Source organism: Phalaenopsis equestris, unplaced genomic scaffold (assembly GCF_001263595.1).
Source record: "Phalaenopsis equestris unplaced genomic scaffold, ASM126359v1 Scaffold000002, whole genome shotgun sequence".
NCBI classification, from domain to species: domain Eukaryota; kingdom Viridiplantae; phylum Streptophyta; class Magnoliopsida; order Asparagales; family Orchidaceae; genus Phalaenopsis; species Phalaenopsis equestris.
In genome coordinates, this window is record NW_018164444.1 from 15,008,057 (window position 1) to 15,032,811 (window position 24,755).

Below are 24,755 nucleotides of genomic sequence, written 5' to 3' on the forward strand. Positions count from 1 at the left end.
CAGCCGAGCTCCCACGATTGGAGAGTTAAGAGGTCGAGCGGCCACGCGAGGAAGGAGAAGAGTCGAGAGAGAGGGAGATCGTCGTGTGGATGAGCGACGGGCTCTAGGGCACACATTGACGAGCCGAACGGATGATCGAGCCGCGGGGTGGGTCGAACGAAGAGCTAAGTGTGCGGGTAAGGTGTAAATAGGGTTTAGGGTTATAAATTTTATTATAATCAGTAATATAAATATATCAAATATTTAATATTTTTAAAAATAAAATTTCATTCATACATTTTTATTCGTGCGTCAAAACATAACAAAATGGATGTCCTTTTTAGGTAATTCTGAAGTTCTGGACGTGTTGGTGTGATCTGTTTCGTCGTCGGAGGTCGTTTTGACGAATTCATCGATTTGCGGGCAAATTTCTTGTGTTCAAAAATTATGGCAATATGGGTGTTTTTTCTTGCTAAAATTGGTACCCCGGACGCGTTAGAATGGCAATATGGGTGTTTTTTCTTGCTAAAATTGGTGTCCCGGACGCGTTAGAGCAGTTCATTTCGTCATCGGAGGTCGTCCGGAGAAGTTCTCATTTTCACTCATTTTTTAAGCTCAATTTTAGTCCAATCTCGTGCAACTTAGTAAATTTTGTGCATTTTGTGTGTGCGTGTGATGATAAAGTCCTGAAGAAGTTTTCCTAGGGCTTGAAATCTTATTGGGAACTTCTCGATGAGTCTTCACATGATAGTCCTTAACCACTCGACCATACGACGATGGTTTTGAGATTTTTGAGATCATCATTAATGTGAGACATCACAAGAGAAATAGGAAGTGACTGGAATTTTTAAGGGGATGGATTCTAATACTAGTTTTCTAAGATAGTCAATAGGAACCCCTAGAGCTAGATTCTAGGCTTCTAAGGAAAAGAGTAACAACCTCAAAATGAGGTCAACATTGCCATAAATATTTCTAAAATTTTCTACCACTCTACCAACATATCCACTTAAATCTCCTCCGCTAAAAATTCTATATGTAAGATGTATCATTTATATAAATTCTTCTAAATTATTCCAAAATTTATCTTTTAAACATAATTAAACCTACTTGAGCACAAGAACTTATAACATTAAAAATCTTAGCATCAACAACAATCTTTAAAGTTATAATTATACCTCAAATTCTATTAATTTTTATATTTTTCAAACTTTTATCTATAATTATACGGACACCATTTCCTGTGCGACTCCTGCCTGAATACCAAAGTTAAAAACCTAAGCTATTAATCTCCTTAATCTTTTCTCCAACCCATTTATTTTCTTGAATGCATAAGATATTTATCTTCCTATAGACTATAATATCTACTAATGTCATTAATTTATCTGTGGGAATACCTATAATCCAGTAGCATATCCTAATATGAGTAACATGGATTAATTTTTTTTGTCCTTATTTGTCCATAATGTGGAAACACTTGCCTATTTGATACTACACTCAGGCACCGGTGTAACGGCCCCTAAACATTTTTCACTATATTCAGGTCAAACAACACATTGTTTCCAAGGGATGTTCTAGCATTTACACAATGATTTAAATGATTCATGTCAAGATTTTTCGATAAAAACTTTAAGCTAACTATCGACCATCTAACACAACTCTGCACTTTTTACATCCAGACTTAGGACCCGGCAAAGACAATGTTATCTAAGAAGTATCTAAGAAAAATAAAAAATCCATTCTTAAGCTTTTTCATCTAAGAAGTGTTGATTGTGCATTTCGAGACAGAAAATAGGGAAAATGGGTATACTAATAAGTTATTTGAATGAGAAAGCAAACCAAACCAAATCAGAAGTATTAGGCCTAATAGGTTTGTTTAAGTTTAATTTGATTTGATTTTTAATTTTGCACGAACTAATTGACTAAAATTGGTTTAGTATTCAGGTTAAGGAAAATCAATTAAAACTAAAATAAATTGAATTAGGCTATAAGTGATTTAGTTCGAGCCGGTCAACAAAAAAAAAATAATTAGAAACGGGTAACCAGTAATTCTTCTCTCCTATACAGTATAGCATACCAAAGCAGATCAGATCAAATCAAACTAGGTTAAACCAAAAAAACTGAACTAATTCCAATCCAAAACACCATCCAGTAACCTTAATGCCAAACAAACGAAGACATTCGATTCCAAACACGAATGATGAAAAATAAAGTTAGATATTATATTATATTCCCACAAAATCAATAGATAATATTTGAATTGAAAAATCAATCACAATGAATGTTCTGTGCTACTTGGGTAAGAAGTTAAAGCTTCCTCTAAGGATCAGCCACAAATACTATTCCACAGGCAATCAATGAAAAATAAAGCTCCATATATCACACATCACCTCAAACTCGTACTGATTTAGATAAAATCCATAAAAACTCGCTAAAGTTAATATTATAATTAGAATAAGAATCATATTCACATTCACTATTGTTTTTTTAATTAACAGAAAAACGGTACTTTTTAGGGTGTAGAGATTTTGGATTATATCATAGAAGGCCAAACAAGGTGAAAAATCCGAAGTGTGATTAGGGTAATATAAAGGAAAATTTTCATTTGGGTAAATATAACAAACAGTTCCAAAATGCCAACCGTAAATACAATTTTCTTATCTGGTTTAACATGGTGCAACTAGGTAAAAAAGCAAAAGCCAATACTCCACAAATATATCAGAGTTGGAAAATTAACATTTGCTCAAGGAAAAGTGCATGCAAATAGCATTCTCATTTCGCATGCCATAAAATTTTCATATTTACGAACATAACCTGGTTACGACGCCATTGTAAACGAAGAGAAGCTGCCTCAGATAAAATTCGCAGTTCAGCCTCCTCTTCCAAACCTAAGTGAAGCAACTCTGATGCGCTCTCATAGGTCAACATGTAGGTTGGCCTTATGATGGAGTTATATATTGTGTAGTCTGCAATACTGTAAAGCAATTATTCATTAGGGTTTTAGAGGTTTTGGTATAAATATAAGTTTTTCCAAAAATACTTTCATTAGAAAGGATCGTATTATTGAAATCCACCATTTCAAATACAAGATGCAAACTTACCTTCCATCTTGATGGAGAGTTACAGACACACTAACAGCCTTGCAGAGCTTTCCTTGCTGCAAACTCATACCATCCATAGCAAGTTTTTCAGGGAACATTGGAAAGGTAGCAGTGGGCAAAAAAATAGAGGTTCCTTTTCTCATTGCCTCCCTATAAAGTAAGAAAATGTTAAATAAATTCTGTTCAACTAAAAAATGTCTTTTTAGAGCTTAATAATTACAGTTGAACAACCTGTCAATTACGCTCCGAGGCTCAACTAAACAAGCAGGATCTGCAACATGTATCCAGATCTTGATCTTACCATCTGGTAATTTCATAGCGCTCAATGCATCATCAAGCTAGATCACCACCAATACAATAATTATAAGTAAGACTGACATACATACCACTCAATTCCTAAATATTTACATATCAAACACCTAAACTTCAATTTGTACATATATGCCACCATAGCATGAAAATGTATATTTCACTTTTTAAAAATTAAAATGGTGGTATTTTTTATATAATATAAAAGTTTTGGGTGGTGTAATTGTAACAACTGAAATTTAGGTGTTAGATATACAAATACATAGGAATTGATTATTATGTATGTAAATTCCCCTTAATATAATAGAAAGTTGCCACTAAGCAGCATTTTCTAAACAACTCCCAAGCTTATTCAAATATGTCATAGAATGCTTCAATGAATACTTGCCTCATCAGCTTCATCAACATCAATGGCATACACTTTCAAGGATGATAGATCTTTTCTGATACCCTAAAATTAACCAAAAAAAAAATCAAGGAAAGGAGGAAAATAAATTGTGGATTAAAAAGGTTCAGAAGAAATGCATATAGACAATTACAATTTTACCTCATCAATGTCGGTAGAAGTTGATAAAAGATTTTCAACAGCCAATAATACTACCTCACTTTGTTCAGTATCGATGTTATACTTCAACAGATCAAGATTAACATGAACTGGAAAATAGCCAATATCGATAAGAAGATCAACCGCGGTAGATGAAGTTTTTGATAATCCCATTCCCTTGAGAATCTATCTCAATGGCGCCCAATTAAAATTAAGTAATTTAAGTCAGAATATGATGAAACTAAAGATCGGTATATATTCAAAATAACTAATCAACTTAAATCTGATGCACACAAAAATAAAAAGGAACAAAATTTAGAAAATTTTGCTGACAGAATTTTCAGTTTAAAACAACCAAACTAATAACAATCTTAACAGAGGTCAATCAATCTAACCGCAGATATTCCAAGTCAAAATAAATTACATACAGCAGTTAAATTCATAATATTTGCTGTAAATCATGCTGAAATCATTTTAATGTGTTTTATTTAAAAATTAGTCATAAATGACCAGAACATGCATCATCGCAGACAAGTTCTTGGTTTAATAAATGTTTTAATACCTAATGAAGGGTGAATGGGTATTCCTATGTTGAGGTTGTTGGGTCCAATTACTGAAGCAACAATGTGTTATGAAATTTGTGAATTTTCCTGACTGTTTAACATTACTCCAAAAAATAAATAAATAAATAAAATGCTGACATTTTGGTAGACCATGCGACTTCAAATAGTAATCAATAATTTAACTTCATGAATAGATGTTGATGTAATCAATTCCCAAAAGAGGAAAAATAAAAAGAGAACAATAAATGATTTAGCTTTTAGCTTTCAGCAAAAATTCAAACATAAACAATAAAAGGAGTACAGCAACCCTAGTAGCCCCTCTAAGAACGACTTAAGACTCTTTTTTTTTTTTTCTTTTTCGGTTTGGGAGGCAGGGGCGGGGGGAGATGGTGGTGTTGGCATTTACGCACATGCCATCCAATTCCTATTTGTTTATTTATTTAGAACTTAAACATTACTTTTTACATTTATACAACCCGAATATTTCATATCAAATCATGAATACCACCTTTTTAATTTTTTAAAAGTCACTCTTTCATGCATAGGTAAGGTGGCATTTAAGTAAAAATATAAGTTTAAAAGTTAGATATGTAAATACATAGGAATTGAGTGGTATGTATGTAAATCTTCCCTTTTTTTTTACTGTGCCTTTAAGTTAAAAAGAATTGTTAACCTGTTTTCTTAAGATAGATTGCTCACATTTCCAGCAGTTTTCTTTTGTTCGTCATTTTTGCAAGCATCGATAGCATAAGCTTCAAGAGATGTGATCCATTCTCTGTACTTCTCTTCCTTCAGCCATGAACATTTAGAAGGTTTAGAGCAAGGAGGTAAAGCCTTCGCTGACTCGAGTAATTTAATAAATTCTTCCATTTCCTTACTAGAAGCCTCTTTGATGTTCTTCCTATGAATAAGTTCTTCCACCTACAACCACATTACAGACAAGAGATGTGTGCTATAGTATAAAACAAGTATGAAGTCAGCCTTTCAAATTTCAAAAGAGGATGTTGATTAACTTATCATGCAAAGCATAACGAGAAAGTTACAAAAAACTATAGATAATAAAATAATTAATTATAAAAAGGAATATCATGAGGTATAACAGCACAGTGACAATGCAAAATATTTGCTGTGCTTAATTAAAAGCATATAAATAGTTTCAATCCATACTTCTCCCCTGTTTTCTTCTTGCAATGTTTACCCCATTCTTTATATTGTTTAAACGACAGAAATAACCTTGGGTCATTTATATCTTACCAATTTATTTCTCTCTTATATTTTACTAACACCCATTTGAGAGTGGAATTGCATTTGATTTATAATGTGAAGGCAAAAGGGCTAAATCATTGCAAAATATTCTAATAAATTTGCAAAAAAAAAATTGCTAAATAATGGGATATATCTCCAAAAAAAATACAGCCCAGTATCTTTAAAATAATTGCCTAATTCAATAATTAATTAAATCCCACCACTATTTAACTCTATGATGTAGCTCCATTGTTTTTTCATAAGAATGTACTTGTGAACAAGCAGCTGTTTTTCCATGCCATTATCGATTATAGGAGAAGCATTCAGGTATCAAAAGCTAGACTACGACTGTTGAAAGACCACAGGATCTAAATAGGAAAATCAAGCCGCAAGCCTCCTTCTGCAGCCATATATGGCATCCTCCACCACAGGGACTGTACGAAATAGTGTCCATGGCTTCAATCTATGAGCTGCATCCACATGATTTTACAATTAACTTCCCTTCCTAGAATTCTACATATTCCTATTGTGTCCTAGGTAGCTTTATATGTGAATTATCCTTGAATGAAAGAGATCAAATGCAAGCTTTTGTCATGCTCTCTTTTCTGCGAGGTATTAAGGGCCCGTTTGGGGCAGCTTATTCGGGTGTGGCGGCATTTTGCAGACGCTGCCGCACCATTTGGAAAAAGCGGCGAGCGTTTTCTTGCCGCTTCGAAACGCTTCCATTATTTTGTAATAAGGAAGCGAACGCGAGGGCACTCGTCCGCCGTCCGCGACTGGCGTTTGGGGAAAGAATTTCTCCCGTGCCCCTCTCGCGCTCTCCCTCGCCCTCTCCCTCCCCAATCTCCTCCCTCAGCCTATCCCTCCCCGATCTCCTCCCCCGCCCTCTCCCTCCTAAATGCACTCTCTGCTACCGCCGGTGGTTATGGGTTACGCCAATGAGCAGGTACTAGCTCGACGCCTCAAGGTTTGGGTTCTCTATTTTTTTTCTTTTTGTACTCGTCGATCTCGATTGGAACACTCTTAAATTTATAAACTTCTGTAATTTCCACTGGTTTAATTATTTATTGAGAACAAGCTACATTTTATTCTTGGAATGATATTAAAATGTTCAATTTCCTGATAGATTGGTTGATGGGCAGGGGGTTTTATTTGAGGTAGATTGTCCACCTTGTTTTGATTTCGACTGAGTTTTGTGAAATCGTTTCCTTGCTTCTAATTTCTGAAGAGATCCTCATCTTATTTGACGTTATTGGGTTTTGATTTTTCTTCTTGGGCTGCGCTACAGGACATCATTTTTCATCTTAGTCATTGATGGAGAAAGTTAGAATGTTTGTTTTGACCAAGTCCATCAATGAAGTTTGTATAATTATCACTTGATCAATCAATTCATAGCAAAATTATACCCTGAGCAAAAAGTGATCCGATTTGTGATCCGATTGGAAAGTGATCCGATTGGGTTTGCAGATTGCTTGTTATGAGATATCCTTGATCCTTTGTGAGGATGTTCTTAAGAGATTAAAGTCCCCTTTTGTTGAAACATATAATTGTATGACTTCTAATAGTTTGGATTTGAAAAATTGGTCTCTTAGTAGCTTTTCTGTCGCATTATTTTGGTTGAAGCTAACAACAGTCTTCTTGTGAAGTAATTGAGCATAAGATGTAACATTTAGAAGGGTAAATACAGTTAATGAGAAAGGATTATGAAGTAGATTAAATGGGTCAAAGGTAATATGGATAAAAATCATATGAAAACATCTGTACTTGATGGGTTTAACATGTTAAGCAACACCCATAAACAATAGATAATGAAAATTCATTGTTTTGATTCCAAATAGTTTGGAAGGATAAAAATGATGTGAAAGAAGAATAATAGCTATGAACATCTTCATAACTAGTGTTTTGGTAAAATTTTGAAGAAATTTTGGTAAAGCCATTCCTAACTAACCAATTTTCATAGCATATTATTTAAATGTTTGTTCATATCTACCTACTTAATATTATTAGTCCAAACAGAAAGTGTCAATTATGTATATTAAAATTTCTCATCTATGAAAAATGAATCACATATCAAAGAAGCTAGATGATATTTCCCTCGAAAGTAGAGGTGGTACGAGCATGTGAGCACTCTATTTTATTTTTTGAACTGATCTATAATGATTTGCGGCTTCTGTTTTATCTATTTCTATACTCATACAATTCTGTTGCAAACAGCTTAACCAAACAGAGGCAGAATGGTCATTTATCCAACAACAATTGTCTAAAAATTCTTCTGAATAAGCTGCCCCAAACAGCAAACCAGCTTATTCTGATAATCTGCAGATTATCAGAATAATCTGCTTATTAGCAGATTATAAATAATCAATAGTTGCCCCAAACAGACCCTAAGACACTCGGCTAGAGTCCTAACTTCCTACCTATTTTCTTCAGCCTAATTCATTTCTCCACTATGTGTGAGACTTCTAACTTCTCCATAAGAGAATCAACCATCATGAATAATGGGAATCAGACCCACCCAATCAAAAAAAAAACCCAGGGGTTAAAATGCTCATTTCGGCTAACTGAATGGAAGAAATTATCTAAAATGGCCTCAGTTGAGAATGCCTTCCATTAAGGAAAAACGAAACTTCACCTCCATATTGATCCTCCTTTGAATCGTGAAGATCCAAATTTCGCAGTCTGGGATTAAAGAGATTTCATAATCACGTCATGTCTATGGAACTCCATATTGCTCAAAATAAGTGAGCCTTAAATGTTCCTCTAAATAAAAAATGAAGTTTGAGATTCCAAGAAATAAATATACACAAAGGTTAATCATACTACTCTCATCTATTAGGTGAAGACAAACTAACAACCACCAAACAAGAAAATTTATCTATCATTGAATGATTCAAGGCAATGAAGATTTTTTAGTTAGTCCGATTACTACAAAGATCTCAAATGAAAGTGTTGCGGTTCTAAAGAAGCATATAAAAAGAAAAATGATTATTTAGTTTCTTGAAGGACTAAATGTAAAAATTGATCCAATCCTCGTTCAAATTTTAGGTATAAAGTCCTCGCCTTTTAATGAAACTGCCTCCCTCATACGAGCCGAAGAAGAAAACATGACCATTATGTTATAAACGCCCCACTCCAAGGAGATGCTACAGAAACCATAGAAGCTTGAGATGAAGAGCCGATTACCACTAAACCCACTAACAACGAAATAAAAAAATTCCACAATGAAGACAAATTGCGAAGCAACTACAGCAAGAAAAGAATAGCATCTATTGGAAACTTCATAGACAACCTCAAGCACATTGAAAATATAAAAAAGCCAAGCAAAAGAACAAGATATTTAACTCTCTAAAAAAAATCATCTATGTCATGCTATCATTTTCAAAATGGTGAAACTCCTAATCCTTATACTTTTAAGGCTTGAAATAGTTCATAAAGTACCTGGCTAATTGACTCAAATATTGTTGACCACATACCAAATTCGGCCAATATCTTTCAAACATGTCAACTTTATCTTAGCAATAAAAAAGGGCATCTACAAACATAAAAAATAATACCTAATTCTTATGTACTTGTACATCTAACACCTAAATTTTGCTAATAATCTGTTATATCACATAAAAAATATCATTGTTTTAACTTTTAAAAGGTAAAATGAAGAATGGGAAGCCAGCCATCTTTTTACGGAAGTTGAATGTAATCAGCTTGTTTTATCATGTCGTCTGAATTTGATTGGGAAAATTCTTTATAATCATCCCAAAATGGAGCTTATTCGTAAGAAATGTGAGTTTATGTGCCATGTTGGGGAGTGAAAAATTGGATTTTTAGATGGAAGGCGCGTTCTTATTCAACTTAATAATGAAGAGGATTATACATGCTTGTTTGCTAGAAGATTAATCATGATTGATAATAGAGCAATGAAGATTTTGAAATGATCGGTGGATTTTGACCCACAGACGAAACCAATAATCATTCTGGTCTGGATTCGCCTCTCTGACCTGAAATTTCATTATTTTACTCAAAAAGTGTTGTAATTTATTGCCTCAGTCTATGGTAAGCTACTCAAAACGGATATTCCTACTTTTAATATTTTACGTCCCTCTGAAGCCAGGGAACTTGTTGAAAGGGACATCAATTCAATCGCTTCTGAGGAAATTTGGTTAGACACACAACACTATGGATATTGACAAAATATTATGATTGAGTCTTTCCCTTCGTATTACTCAAATTGTCGTTTGTTCGGTCACTCCATTTCTCAATGTCAACATCTACACCCTCATCTCAGACCAAAGAAGTAAAATACTCAGCAAAAGGCAGTGATTCTCTCTCCTCCTGATCTGCTCCAAGTTATTGACACTATTGATCATCAAAAGTATACTCCTAAAGATGTCACTATCCTCGCGGGTAATATGTAAACCATTCAGCCTCCACACAATGCTCATGATAAAAGTTTCCCGTCTATAGAACCTCTTTTCGTGGAGGCGGGGGAGACATTGCAGACTTCACCTGCCCTAGAACCCATCATTGATGTAACGGGCAGAAATATTTCTATTGTGTTTCTACCGCCTCATCAAATCGAGTAAGTTGTTACTGTTAGTCAGGCACATGGGACTCAAGATGTGCAAAAGTCTACACCTATCCGGCCACCTTTGGACCAATCCACTGACCAGATGAGTTAATCTTCGGATGAGGAATGGTAGGTTTACACATCTAGGAAGAATAATAAGAATGGAGGTCTATTACCAAACTTGATGAATGATACATTAGTTGTTTTGGGTAATGGCAGCAAACTTAACAATTTGTTAGCTGACTCCCGTGCTAGAACCAGAGGCAGAGGCAAGGCTAAATTGGATATTTCGCATGCTAACTGAAGCGAGTGTTGGCAAACTATTGGCATACAATTTTATATGTCTACTTTTTAATCTTGATTTTTTGGCTATACATGTATTTTCTACGTGTGTATTGTATGTCGGGTCGTTAGGGTGCAAATTTGGGCTATTTCATCCAACTTATTTGTACCTTTCCTTTTATTAATACATTCGCCTTTGGGCTTTCTAAGAAAATCATAGTTGGTATGAAAATACATAAGAATTGAGCGTTATGTATGTATATCTTCCTAAGAAAATCATAGTTGGTGGTTCTGTAACTACTATTAAAGCGAAAATGAATATTCCCACTTTTTCCTTCACATAAAATTCTATAATGATCATTATATTTTTCATGACAACTATAGGGGAAAAAGATCGAGAAAGCTAGATAAAAGAATGGCTTAAGCCCACTTGAAGACAATGTTAGTGTAGCAACCATTCATCTCTTTCCTTGATATTTGCTTCTAATAAAGACATTATTAATAATAATACTTATTATTATTATTATTATTAGAAACTAGGAAATTCAACGTTAAAAATACGCAAATGCACTGCTTTTTAAAAATGTTATCATTAAAAAAAACTTATTATGAAACTTATGGAATCACTAAAAATCATAAGAGTACTTTTTCCTTTAAGTGAATCTCGATCATTTACTCCTTTCATATTAATCCACTCTAATATCATGGAAAATTCAAAAATGTGTGTAATGTCTCTAGAGCTAAATGTTTGATGACATCTATTGATAATTGTATATGACTGACATTAATCTATGTTATAAAACAGAAAATTAATGTCAATCATATTCTCAAAGCATTATAACTAAAATAACAACCGATTTGAGCTCGGTATTAAAAGTTTAGGGCCAATATTGCTCGTGATTAATCTAACCCATTTTTAGCCAAAAAAAATATATTATTCACCAATTCTCACGTGCTACCAAATAACACGTAACAAAATGAGGTGGCTAAAAACAAAAACATACATCTTTTTGAGGTTATCAAGCATACTCTCCTCTAGAATAAACCCAAAAGATATTTGAGAGAATTCATCCTAACATTGACATAACTAATAGGATACCTTCCAGAGTAATTGGTTTCAAAATTCCCTTACACTACCTCATTAAAACTTTTTTCTAGAAGAAATTTCTTCAAAAAAAAAAATCCTCTTGAATATTTAGATGTGACTTATGTACAAAATCATAGACAAAAACGAGAAAAATTAAATATAGAGCACTTAGGTTTATCTTCTTACAATATTCACATTCAAATATTAAACAATTATTATCATCAAATCACCAAAAAAAAATATTTATATCAATAGATATCACATTTAATAAAAGCTATCATTCTTGATCATGTATCTTCAAGAGTGACAACATTCATATAGAAGATAAATCTAAAAAAAAAATCAATTATTTCCCCTGATCAACCAATAATATATAGAAAAGACAACAACATAATCACGTTAAGATTCTCCAATTACTATATCACACCAAGTTTATACATGAAAGATAAAGGCCATTCAAACTCTCTTGCAAGTCTAAAACTCAAACCCATGCGAGGTAATCTTCCTTCATCTCCTAACAAGAAAGATAAAGCACATTCAAACTCACTTGCAAGTCTAAAACTTGAAACCCATGCTAGGTAATCTTCTTTCATCTCCTAACAATGATTTTGATCAAATTATTGTTATATGAAAAGATACCAACATTATTTATACCCAATAACTCGATACATAACCTTAAAAAATTTCTCTGTCAATCATAAGGCCTTTCATATAAATATCGATACCATCAAAATTCCATAATCACTATTTGAAATTTTTAAGAAAATAAGAACTTCAAAAAAAAGTTAGTGAGAGAAGAGATGAATACACTTAAAAAATTTATGCTAACGATATAGTTGAGTTACCTAACAATTAAAGGACTTTTGGATGTAAATCGAAGAGAAAAAAAAGTTTAGAAATGTATGAAATCGCTTGGAGGCAAAAGGATATACTCAATCCTATGGTGTTGATTATAAGACTCCAGCAACGAAAATAGTACAATTTACATCCTTATCTCCTTGATCGTTAACCTTAAATGATCCATGCAATAAAACAGATAAAAGAACATGTTTGGCATTGTGATATAGAAATATTTTTTTATAAATTTCCACTAAGATCCAATAACTATTTTTTTTAAAAAAAAAGTATCATAAATTAAAACGACCTACAAGGACATGTTCTGAAATTTTTACAAAAGCTAAGTGTCAAATTGACAAAGCCAAGGAAATCAAACACTCGTTATAAAACAATCAATTGAAAGGAGAATGACAATTCTTATGATTATTATTATTATTATTATTATTATTATTGTATATATATATATTTATAAACGAGCCAAACACGAACAAATATCGTGTTCGAATCTTCTTTTATTATTATTATTATTATTATTGTATATATATATATATATATATATTGATGGCATGATTATTGTAGGTCATGACAATAAAAATAACTTAGAAAAAATCAATACAGAATATGAGACAAAAAATTTAACTACTTAAAACATTTCCTTGCATGGAAGTAGCTAAATTAAGAAGAGGAAGATCTATCTCACAATTGCAATATAACAATGGCCATTTAAGATAAGAAAATTTAATGGATTGCAAATCATATGAAAATCGTATAAAACCTGACCTAAAACTAGATGCAAATAAGGAAATAGAGGTCAACAAAGGAAGATGCCTCAGTCTAGTTAAAAAAATAATATATTTATTTGACACACATCCCCATAATGCATAAGTCTCATAAGTCAACTCAAGCAAAAAATAAAGGAGTCGCAACTTCAGGCTACCTATAAAGTTCTCATGTATTTAAAATATAATCCTAGAAAAAATATTCTATAGAAAAACATGAAACCTTAAAATTAAAACGTTGTGTTGATGGTGACTATGCGGGAAAGCTAGTGAATGGAAGAGCAGTTTTAGGAAATTGCACAATATTAGAAGAAAATATTAAAATATGAAAAAGTTTCAAATAACATACAGTCATAAGAAAAAGTGCAAAATCTAAGTTTAGAATAACTGCCTTAGTTTCAGTGAGCTAATATGGTTAAAACTCCTACTTGAATAATTAAAAATTAAATGGGAAAGACCAATAAGGCAAAATGTGATAAATAGATTGCTATAAGCAATGTTCATAATCTAGTATTACATGACCGAACTAAGCATGTGAAGTACATAGACGCTTCATAAAAATAACTTCAGCAAAAAATCAACTAGCACATATATTCGTTAAAAGAATTTACAGTATTGCATTAAAAAAAATCATGTTAAACTACGAATGGTAGATCTCAGCCAACAAATTTGAGGGGGAGTGTTAAAAGACCCTGGGATTTGAAAACGAAATAACAAGGCAGGCTTCTTGCTAAAACCATAAATGGCATCCTCTATTTCATGGATTGTTAATGTGTAGGCACCAAAGTCCACAGATTCAAGGAAGCAAAATTCAAAAAAAAAAAAAAAGTGTAGAGCCGCAGATATATGAACAGATGTCCTCGATATTTTGCAAAAATAGTGTAACTATTTCTCTTCTTGGAATTGTAAGTGTGCCTAATATATCCTAGATAGCTCTATATATAATTAATCCTTGAATGAAAGAGAAAAGACGCGTGTTTTTGTTATTCTCCGCTTTTCTACAAGAAGGCTTGCTTGTGTACAACTAATAGAGACAACAATATTAAGAAGGCAAGAGAAAAGAATTAAATGGAAACGTTTAGACAAGGAAAGGAGAGTATGTACTTCAAAATAATTGATAAAGTAGATTTATCACAATATTGCCTCCTGAATAGGTGATGTAGAAGCATGATCAACAAAGGCACCATATATTGCTAGATTGGGAAAATGATAAAAATGATTTCAGATGGCCTGTCTATGTGCTTATGTATGTTTCAATGTCACCAGTATTTTCACTGATGGCTGTTTTATGTGTGGATATTTAACTAATTCAGATATGGTGAATTTTTACAAGGTATGTGCTTAACAGGGCAAGTTCCAGAAATAACGTGTTTAAAAAATTCAATATCACATAAATATTTGCTGAAAATATCAAGTACTTAGAAGAAAGAAACTCAATAACATAATTAGGCACAAAATGTTGATCAGGAGATGACAGCTTGGGAATGAATGAAACAAACTCTACATTTCATAATTTCTAAGCACGACAGTATACAATCTTTATATATATATATATATATAGCAGTACCTTTTGTTATTCTCTGGTTTCTTTGGTCTGCAAGGAACGCTTATAAATACGAGGCTCTCCCCCCTACACCCGCTCTTACCACTTCATATATAATTGCTTATTTTCTTAAAGCTTCGCGCCACATTGCATTAAGTACTAATTCTTCACAAAGGGGTAGGAGGGCCACACTTTTACGGTGGAAACCCCCCTCTGATGGTCGGATTAAACTTAATGTGGATGGGAGCTGGACTTTAACTGCTGCTGGGATGGGTGGCATTTTTCGAAATTCTATGGGAAGCTGCCTTTGTTATTTTGTCTCGCCGGTTTGTGCCTCGTCACCTCTGGAGGCCGAGTGTTACTCTCTATGGAATGCATTAAATATTGTTGTTCTTTTTCATTTTCATGCTTTACATATTGAGACGGACTCGAAGGCACTCTTTAACATTTTCAATCGGATCACAACCCCTACCTGGAATGTCATTTGTTTGCTTAACATGATACATGATTATATAAAAAAACATAATTTGTTTATACAAGTTAACTTCATTTATAGGGAAAGTAATTCTGCTGCTGATTGGTTGGCTAAGCAAGGCCTGCAAGGAATTATGGTGGGGGTTTTGCCTCCGCCTCACCTTCAAACTCTTTTAAACGGGGATTTAATTAATGTGTCTTATATCAGAAGATAGCAAGTTTAATGGTTTATATCTGAGCTATTTTTTTGTCACCTTTTCACCATCTATTTTGCTTGCGTTTTGTTTCTTATGATGAATGTTGCGGTTTCATCTTGCTTGATCCTTGTTTGGGGAGTAAATTTATTGCACCTAGAGTTTCCTTTTCTTGGAGGTCTCCCTGCTCTATAGCGTGGAATTTTTTGGGTCTTATTGATCCTTGCTGCTTGGTATTTTCGGGAAATATATATATTTATATACAGTTTGGATATAATATTTTCACTGCTTTAGAGGTGGGATTTGGGATCTCTATCAGGTTGGGGAAGGTCTCCATTTATCTATTAATTAGCGATATGTTGTGGTTTGAAGCTCTACCATACTATGTCTCAAAGTTATATCCTTTTGACGCTAACTTTTCCTTTGAGTTTTGCTTGCGTTTGGACACAGGTTCCGAGTGTTATATTTGCATTCCTCAATGGAACTTCAAGCCTCTACTACGATTTTGCTGCTCGTCACTGCTGAAGTTTGGGAATGTGGTGTGCATGTAACTTTTTTGGGTATACTATGTGTTAGTATACATTTTGGATGATTACATGTATTTTATGTTTGGTTTTCTCTTGAGCTATTTAGTCTTATTAGCGTGGAGTTATACTGTGGAGAATGGAACCCCTAGGAACTTGATGTATTTTTGCATTTAGTTGGGGATCCACTATCCCTCCCAAACTTTGTAACCTCTTTTTAATTAACGCGTAAGGAGCCATGAGCAGCTCTTTTAATTAAAAAAAAAATATATAGCAGTACCTGTACTGTAGGGCGCGGTTCATAAATAGATAAATATCCTTTTGACTCAACTTGATTAAAATAAATATCATTTTCTGACAGCAAAAGATGAGCACAATAGCTTTCAAGTGGCTCGCTGCTACCATATAAAATCTGGAAACAATAAAAGAAGATTTTAATTAGTCATACAAAGTTCTGATAAGGAGACAACTGTAAAATCAGCAATAATGCGGATACGTGTATTTTTCTGTGTAGTGCTTGCTGACTTTCAGGGAATCCATCCTCCATTGTGACTCATGGAGATTGGAAACCTGAGCTGCAGTAGAGCCTTATATAATTGAATTTCACCTTGAAAGATGTACATATTATGAAGTAAAAAGTTCTCCTTAGAAAAAATTCAATCTAGTTCGAGAAAGTCTAACCTCCGCTAATTCTTCTGCTGTCACAGACCTCTTATTTTCCAAAAGTTCCTCCCAGGCACACTCCAAAATAGTCGGGTCCTTCAATGAAACCATACAAAACACAAAAGGGAAATAAAAAACATATTCCGATGAGAAGAAAGTCCCGAATAAGAAACATTCAACAAATTTCTACTTACCAAAAGACTATGAGCTTTCTGAATAAAATCAGGAATATCTCTATGATCGAAGTTTTCAAATACAGCAACAATATAGGTGATCTGCTGAGGCTTAATGGAGGATATGACCCCGTTCTGACTTCATAAATTAAAATAGATTGATATAAAAAAACAATATCAAAAACAATAACTCAGAATATTCTTGATTGCGGAATTCAGGATGGTTAGAAAGAACATATACATAAATATGCAAATCAACAAAAACAAGTGTAACACCTAGTGACCAATTCAACAAGCCGCAGTGGTTGTTTCTACAAAAACCTGATCGCAAACTATCCAGTTCTTCTTCCCATCAGGTTTCTGCGCGACAGCAAGCAATAACTTCTGTGTATCTTTCCGAAATTCAAGCAGACTGCCTTTCTGAAGTGAACGCTTCGCAGGCTTAACCTCAAGTAACTCCTCAGCAGTGCTCGCCAACTCCACTCTGCAATTTATCAATACAAATGATGAAAACATCCACAGGATAAACAGCAATATCTTTGGAGAGGATAGAACTTTCCTCTTGGTCGCGCGTACACGCCTCATCGAACGCATGGCCTTCAGCTCCTCCATAACGTAGTCAACGAGGCTATGGGCATGAGAGGTAGATTGGCCGCCATGGAATTGTGGGGTAAGGGAATTGGATGGAAACGTTCGAGAATGAGATAACTTTAACGTTGGTCGGGGCGAGGGAAAACGGATGCGAAAGAAATGGCGGGAGAGGACGAAGCAGAATGGAGGGTAGGCGGCGGAGCGCACGATGGAGAGGCTGCTCACCGCCCTGGTCGCCATGGGCTTGTTCATCCCTGATAGAGTTCCCTGAAAGGTAGAAGAAGAGCTATCCTCTCTTCTTCTTGACGACTTCGAGGGGTTTATTATGGTTTGAACATTAGAGTATGGATAACAGCCGGTGAACGGGTTTAGAGTCAATCGGCCGGCGACCACCGGCTAGCCAGATGCTGATAGGGTTTTAGGGGCTGTCAGGGAAAAGTTTAAATTTAAGTTATTAGGATTGAGTAAATCAGTAGAATGCTGACTTAATAAATTTTAAATGATTTTAATTCGAAAATTATATTATAACAGATTTACTAAATTTTATAAATTCAGCATAATTATTTGTCAAATAAAAATAACAAATTGAATATCTCTTACTTCAAATCTCATAAATTTATGATTTGGTCGGATTTAGGGCCTGTTTGGGATGCCGAACCAAACACTGAAATGTCGCGGCATTCTTTAATAAGTCCTTTTAATTTTGGCTCTAATGGCATCAGGTTAATTTTTCTTCGTCTTTCAATGTGTTCACGTTTTGATTTTGCATGTTATGAGTGTAAATAATAAAAATTTTGTGTTAGATATGTAAATACATAAGAATTGTGTGATATGTGTGTAAAATCGTATATTCTTTATTATCAAACTTTTAAACTATCACTCCATTCATAGGTTAGATGGATTATAAAGTGTACGTATCATATTTGATTTGTATAGCTTGCACTTATAGTGAACTATTCTATGCAAGGGCTTGGTTCTATAAGCATTATACAAACCTAATTCAAGTTAACTCATTGATAGTTTTGAAGGAGGCCGCACATTCCAATTTAAAAATAGTACTCTTTATTAGTTTTTTTCTTTTTTTTTTCTTTAGCACTTTCGGTACTCACTGTTATGTAGGTTATGTATCTAAATTTTTATTATGTTTTGAAAAGAATTTATGTTTCTGAGGTGTCAAATATGCGGTTGTCACAGTTCTATTTTAAACAGTTTTATTAAATATGAGCAAAATAATCATTTTTTTCAGAAACAGTTGTCCCAAGCTATTTTTACACAGCTACCTCAAATAGGGAGTCAGCTTTCCCGCGACAGCTTCCTGAGACAACGTAACTGTAACTGAAAAGCTGAAAAGTTGCAGCTGCTCCAAACAGACCCTTAAATTCAAATCAGAGAGATCTGAATTTATCAAATCCGCAATTTTATTTTGTCCAAAATAACCGTTTGATAAGATTTAATCTATATTCAAATTAAAATTTATTCAAATTTTTTTGTCAGACAGCCTCTGACTTTAGACTATTACACTTCAAGCATTAACATTAGAGGAGCTAATAATAAATGTTAGCTAGATTTGATTAAATTATGATAAATTATTTGACAGTTATTTATAGTAGTAAAAAATAAATAAAAAAATTCAAAAAAAAAGTGTTATGGAATCCCAATATTAGAAGGAGCTGGTCTTCTCAACCCACCAGGACAGGCTGTGGCCTAATGTCTTGATCCAGATTCAGGTCTATGAAGGTGAGACGAAGTCCCCAGAACAATACATTTCTCTTTGTTATTTTCTCCCAGCAGCTCCAAACCGAATTCCCTCCCTGTGCTGCCGCCATTCATGCCCATAACCTTTCTCCCAGGCTTAAGTTTAATCATGCTGCAAATGACCGTTCAATTTAGAAGTAAAGTATGAGTGAAGAAGAAATGGGGAAAATAAAGATAGAGAGATAAAGGCATACAGCCAGAAAATATTTGTTTATGAGATTCATGCATGTCTCCTTAAATCGCCGAGCCTCTCGAAATGTATAAAACTTATAACTTCTGAAATGTCTATTGCACCGTATTTGATACGTTAGAGAGATAAAGGCATACAGCCAGAAAATATTTGTTCATGAGATTCATGCATGTCTTCTTAAATCGCCGCGCCTCGCGAAATGTATGAAACTTATAACTTTTGAAATGTCTATTGCACCGTATTTGATACGTTGAGCGAATCCTATACACGTTTTTCTTAGCATGGTGGAGCAAAACTCGTATGCGACGCTTGGGAGTTTGGACGTGGTGGGCGAATCAAAAAGCTTCTGAAATGTTTATTTTGACTCATTTGATGCCTCAAGGAGAGCCCTATACATGTTTTACTTAGCATGGTGGGGTGAGGCTTGCAAGTGAAGATCGAGACGTGATAGAAAATTCAAAATCAAGTACTTGAGCATTTCTTTCTTGACGCGGCGGGGAAATATGTTGCAGGTACCTGAGATTGCACGGGCGACATCTGTACACGTTATTCTTAGCGTGACGGAGGATCGTGTTGCATTTTTTAAAACCCATGCATGCATTTCTTTACGTGGCGGGATACACGTCATTACGGTGGTGGAGCAAGCCACTCGTACACGTCTTTCTTTGCATAGTGGACAAACCCGAACTTCCGATGCAAGCACCTAACGGGGGATGACACCGAGAGGCTGCTGAAATGTTGCTAGATTTTTATGTAAGCATCAGACATGAAAGAGCAGCTGGATTGAACTTATCTGAACAAAAAAGAAATGCAATTGAATAAAAGCTCCTAATCTACATATTAAAGACTACAATGATTACATAAATTATTTTAAATGACAATTAAATATAAATAGAACTTGCACGACTCACAGGAACTCGAAGACTCATCAACAAGCTCGAATAAAACCAGGGGGGTCCACCTGAACACTCAAATGGGAGCCATGTATGGGAAAGATATGAAATTTCTAATATGCAATTGAAGTCTGCAACGCCTTCAATTCCCTTGGATCAACAACTCCAAATATACAAGTGGACAGAAAGCGAAGTTGAGGTCTCCGATGAAAATATTTGCAGTCATTTCAATAATAATATGCCCCTGCAAATAACTATAAATTCCCCTAAAAGTCACATAAATAAACAAATTAAAACACCCGCAAAGTGCTCCAACCAACGTTCTAAATGTTTGATCTTAAGGTCTAAAAATGATGCGCGGGAAAAATAATTGTCTAAGCTCAAATCAATATGCCTTGAAGTATGTGCTGAGCTATTTAAAAATATATTCAAACCAAAATACAAAACACCCGCATGTGCTCCGACCAATGTGTTCAATGCTCGATCTTAAGGACTGAAAATGTTGTGTGGGTTAAAATATGTGCTTACGCACAAAACCAAATGCCTTGAAATGTGTGCAAGGCTATATGGATCAACAAATTAAATTCCTACATGTGCTCCGGTATGCCTCTAAATATTCAAGCTTATGTGTCTAAGAATGTTGGAGCATTAGGCTACCTTGCCTATAGAGTGACGTCATAAGTCAAACCCTTTGGGCAATCCTATCCTCCCACTTACATGGACCAACGTCGACAAGATTGAACCCCCCACTAAGTTAGTCCAATCCTCCTCACGAAAATGGGAGTTAACAGGACTAGTGCTCCTATTAATATATAAATTTCAGTCGATCCCGGTAATGATCGTGTTAACCAAAGATTTCAACTGGAGAGGTTTATTTTGAATTTATACTTCAAAATCTATTGAATTCCATTATTTCAATTTCTGAACTTGATCCTCTGTAAGCAGGACAGAGTAAACAGATTTTAAAGATAAACAATTTCCTAATGGTGGTCGTGTTGATTGAATATTTCAATAGGAGAAGTCTATTTTAAAATTATACTTCAAAGTCTATTTTGAATTAAATTATTTCAATTTATGAATCTGATACTCTATAAGCGAGACAGAGTAGACAGAGTTTAAAGATAACAATTCTCCAATGAGGGTAGCGTTGACTAGAGATTTCAACTGGAGTGGTCAAATTTAAAATTATTCTTCAAAATCTATTTTAAATCCAATTATTTCAATTACTAAACTAGATCCTCTGTAAGTGGGACAAAGTCTGCAGGGTTTAAAGATAAATCATTTCCTGATGATGGTCGTGTTGATCATAAATTTCAACCGGATGGGTTTATTTATAAAATTAAAATATTTTAAATCATAAAAAAATAATATTTGAATGAAAAATTATGTTAATTAGTGCTTAAAGTGAAACTCATCCCCCTCCACAACCGTTTGTCGACATAGACAAATCAAATGCTAACTCGAACTCACAAAGCGCCAAGGTCATATCAAATATACTACTAAATTTAAATTCAAAACAATTCTATGTTAGTAAGAACGTGACCCGAGTCTTCTGTCTGCATGGTTCTTACCACCAAATGACACCACAAAGTAGTGGTTACGACCAGAGCCCTTTGATCGGGATGTTTGTCTCTAAATGGTACGATTATATTACAGTCACTATTGTAGCCCGTATGTTTCCCAATGACAATTTGCCCTTTTGAGTGTTGAATGGGGCAGAAAGCTTTTCTGTAAACTAAGATCAACTAAGATTAGTCTTCTCAGACAAATATTCACCCCAGGTATACAGTGTTTCCTTGGACGAGGCAACCCTTGGCTGCTGACAATGATTCTTCGGTCAGGTTGGGTCGACTACCTCTGCTGACTAAGGAGACTTAGGACCACGACGACCTGAGATGTGGGACCATGAGGTCTTGAACGGGTTCGTCATCGTTTCCCTCACCATCCTCTTTGAGCTCACTTTGATCATTTTTATTATTTATGTTCTCGAATTTGTTGCTACTATATGCTATGTTTGAATACTTAACGCCTAATAATTAGCCTTAATCGAAAGTGTCATCCCGTTATCGGTAGGGGTAATTAATCATAGGGGCTTGCGCCTATGACAAAACTCAAACCCCATATCTCAAAGTCCTCACAAAAATGAGATCGAAATATTATTTGCTATCTCATCTGTCTTTGGAAAATTTGAACTACTAACAAATGCATGCACACACGGTGTCAAGCTCTCGACGAAAATCCGGGGTTTTTTTTGAATTTTAGGAGCTCACAATGGTATTAACGAACTTTTGAACAATGGAGTTGTGCACAGTTCCCTCTTACTTAAACATTCTTTGTTTTAACTGATCTCACGGGGCATATGTTCAATTTGCATAATAGTTTTACAAAGATGGTCTCCACTTCTAAATAATCATTTAGTCAAAATTAGTGGAAGCATAATCATGATCAATTAAAATGTTGTTTGGCGACAACGCCCACAATTTACATTGAATTTAAAAACTCGAGCTCACAAAGCGCCAAGGTCATATCAAATATACTACTAAATTTAAATTCAAAACAATTCTATGTTAGTAAGAACGTGACCCGAGTCTTCTGTCTGCATGGTTCTTACCACCAAATGACACCACAAAGTAGTGGTTACGACCAGAGCCCTTTGATCGGGATGTTTGTCTCTAAATGGTACGATTATATTACAGTCACTATTGTAGCCCGTATGTTTCCCAATGACAATTTGCCCTTTTGAGTGTTGAATGGGGCAGAAAGCTTTTCTGTAAACTAAGATCAACTAAGATTAGTCTTCTCAGACAAATATTCACCCCAGGTATACAGTGTTTCCTTGGACGAGGCAACCCTTGGCTGCTGACAATGATTCTTCGGTCAGGTTGGGTCGATTGAACTTATCTGAACAAAAAAGAAATGCAATTGAATAAAAGCTCCTAATCTACATATTAAAGACTACAATGATTACATAAATTATTTTAAATGACAATTAAATATAAATAGAACTTGCACGACTCACAGGAACTCGAAGACTCATCAACAAGCTCGAATAAAACCAGGGGGGTCCACCTGAACACTCAAATGGGAGCCATGTATGGGAAAGATATGAAATTTCTAATATGCAATTGAAGTCTGCAACGCCTTCAATTCCCTTGGATCAACAACTCCAAATATACAAGTGGACAGAAAGCGAAGTTGAGGTCTCCGATGAAAATATTTGCAGTCATTTCAATAATAATATGCCCCTGCAAATAACTATAAATTCCCCTAAAAGTCACATAAATAAACAAATTAAAACACCCGCAAAGTGCTCCAACCAACGTTCTAAATGTTTGATCTTAAGGTCTAAAAATGATGCGCGGGAAAAATAATTGTCTAAGCTCAAATCAATATGCCTTGAAGTATGTGCTGAGCTATTTAAAAATATATTCAAACCAAAATACAAAACACCCGCATGTGCTCCGACCAATGTGTTCAATGCTCGATCTTAAGGACTGAAAATGTTGTGTGGGTTAAAATATGTGCTTACGCACAAAACCAAATGCCTTGAAATGTGTGCAAGGCTATATGGATCAACAAATTAAATTCCTACATGTGCTCCGGTATGCCTCTAAATATTCAAGCTTATGCGTCTAAGAATGTTGGAGCATTAGGCTACCTTGCCTATAGAGTGACGTCATAAGTCAAACCCTTTGGGCAATCCTATCCTCCCACTTACATGGACCAACGTCGACAAGATTGAACCCCCCACTAAGTTAGTCCAATCCTCCTCACGAAAATGGGAGTTAACAGGACTAGTGCTCCTATTAATATATAAATTTCAGTCGATCCCGGTAATGATCGTGTTAACCAAAGATTTCAACTGGAGAGGTTTATTTTGAATTTATACTTCAAAATGTATCGAATTCCATTATTTCAATTTCTGAACTTGATCCTCTGTAAGCAGGACAGAGTAAACAGATTTTAAAGATCAACAATTTCCTAATGGTGGTCGTGTTGATTGAATATTTCAATAGGAGAAGTCTATTTTAAAATTATACTTCAAAGTCTATTTTGAATTAAATTATTTCAATTTATGAATCTGATACTCTATAAGCGAGACAGAGTAGACAGAGTTTAAAGATAACAATTCTCCAATGAGGGTAGCGTTGACTAGAGATTTCAACTGGAGTGGTCAAATTTAAAATTATTCTTCAAAATCTATTTTAAATCCAATTATTTCAATTACTAAACTAGATCCTCTGTAAGTGGGACAAAGTCTGCAGGGTTTAAAGATAAATCATTTCCTGATGATGGTCGTGTTGATCATAAATTTCAACCGGATGGGTTTATTTATAAAATTAAAATATTTTAAATCATAAAAAAATAATATTTGAATGAAAAATTATGTTAATTAGTGCTTAAAGTGAAACTCATCCCCCTCCACAACCGTTTGTCGACATAGACAAATCAAATGCTAACTCGAACT

At 34.5% G+C, this 24,755-nt stretch overlaps 1 protein-coding gene across 1 annotated transcript in view; it reads right to left on the minus strand.

Moving 5' to 3' along the window:
• LOC110021333 (ribonuclease II, chloroplastic/mitochondrial) overlaps nucleotides 1–17,865 on the minus strand; it is a 31,774-nt gene extending 13,909 nt beyond the window's left edge. Inside the window, exons 1-11 of the mRNA XM_020719821.1 lie at nucleotides 17,418–17,865; nucleotides 17,180–17,342; nucleotides 16,880–16,993; nucleotides 16,704–16,781; nucleotides 16,303–16,434; nucleotides 5,193–5,414; nucleotides 3,934–4,116; nucleotides 3,775–3,837; nucleotides 3,309–3,415; nucleotides 3,078–3,227; nucleotides 2,791–2,950 (exon numbers count right to left, since the gene is read on the minus strand). Coding sequence (XP_020575480.1) covers nucleotides 2,791–2,950; nucleotides 3,078–3,227; nucleotides 3,309–3,415; nucleotides 3,775–3,837; nucleotides 3,934–4,116; nucleotides 5,193–5,414; nucleotides 16,303–16,434; nucleotides 16,704–16,781; nucleotides 16,880–16,993; nucleotides 17,180–17,342; nucleotides 17,418–17,701 — 1,656 coding nt within the window. The 5' untranslated portion in view covers nucleotides 17,702–17,865. The remainder of the gene's footprint in view (nucleotides 1–2,790; nucleotides 2,951–3,077; nucleotides 3,228–3,308; nucleotides 3,416–3,774; nucleotides 3,838–3,933; nucleotides 4,117–5,192; nucleotides 5,415–16,302; nucleotides 16,435–16,703; nucleotides 16,782–16,879; nucleotides 16,994–17,179; nucleotides 17,343–17,417) is intronic.
• Nucleotides 17,866–24,755: the final 6,890 nt, after the last annotated feature.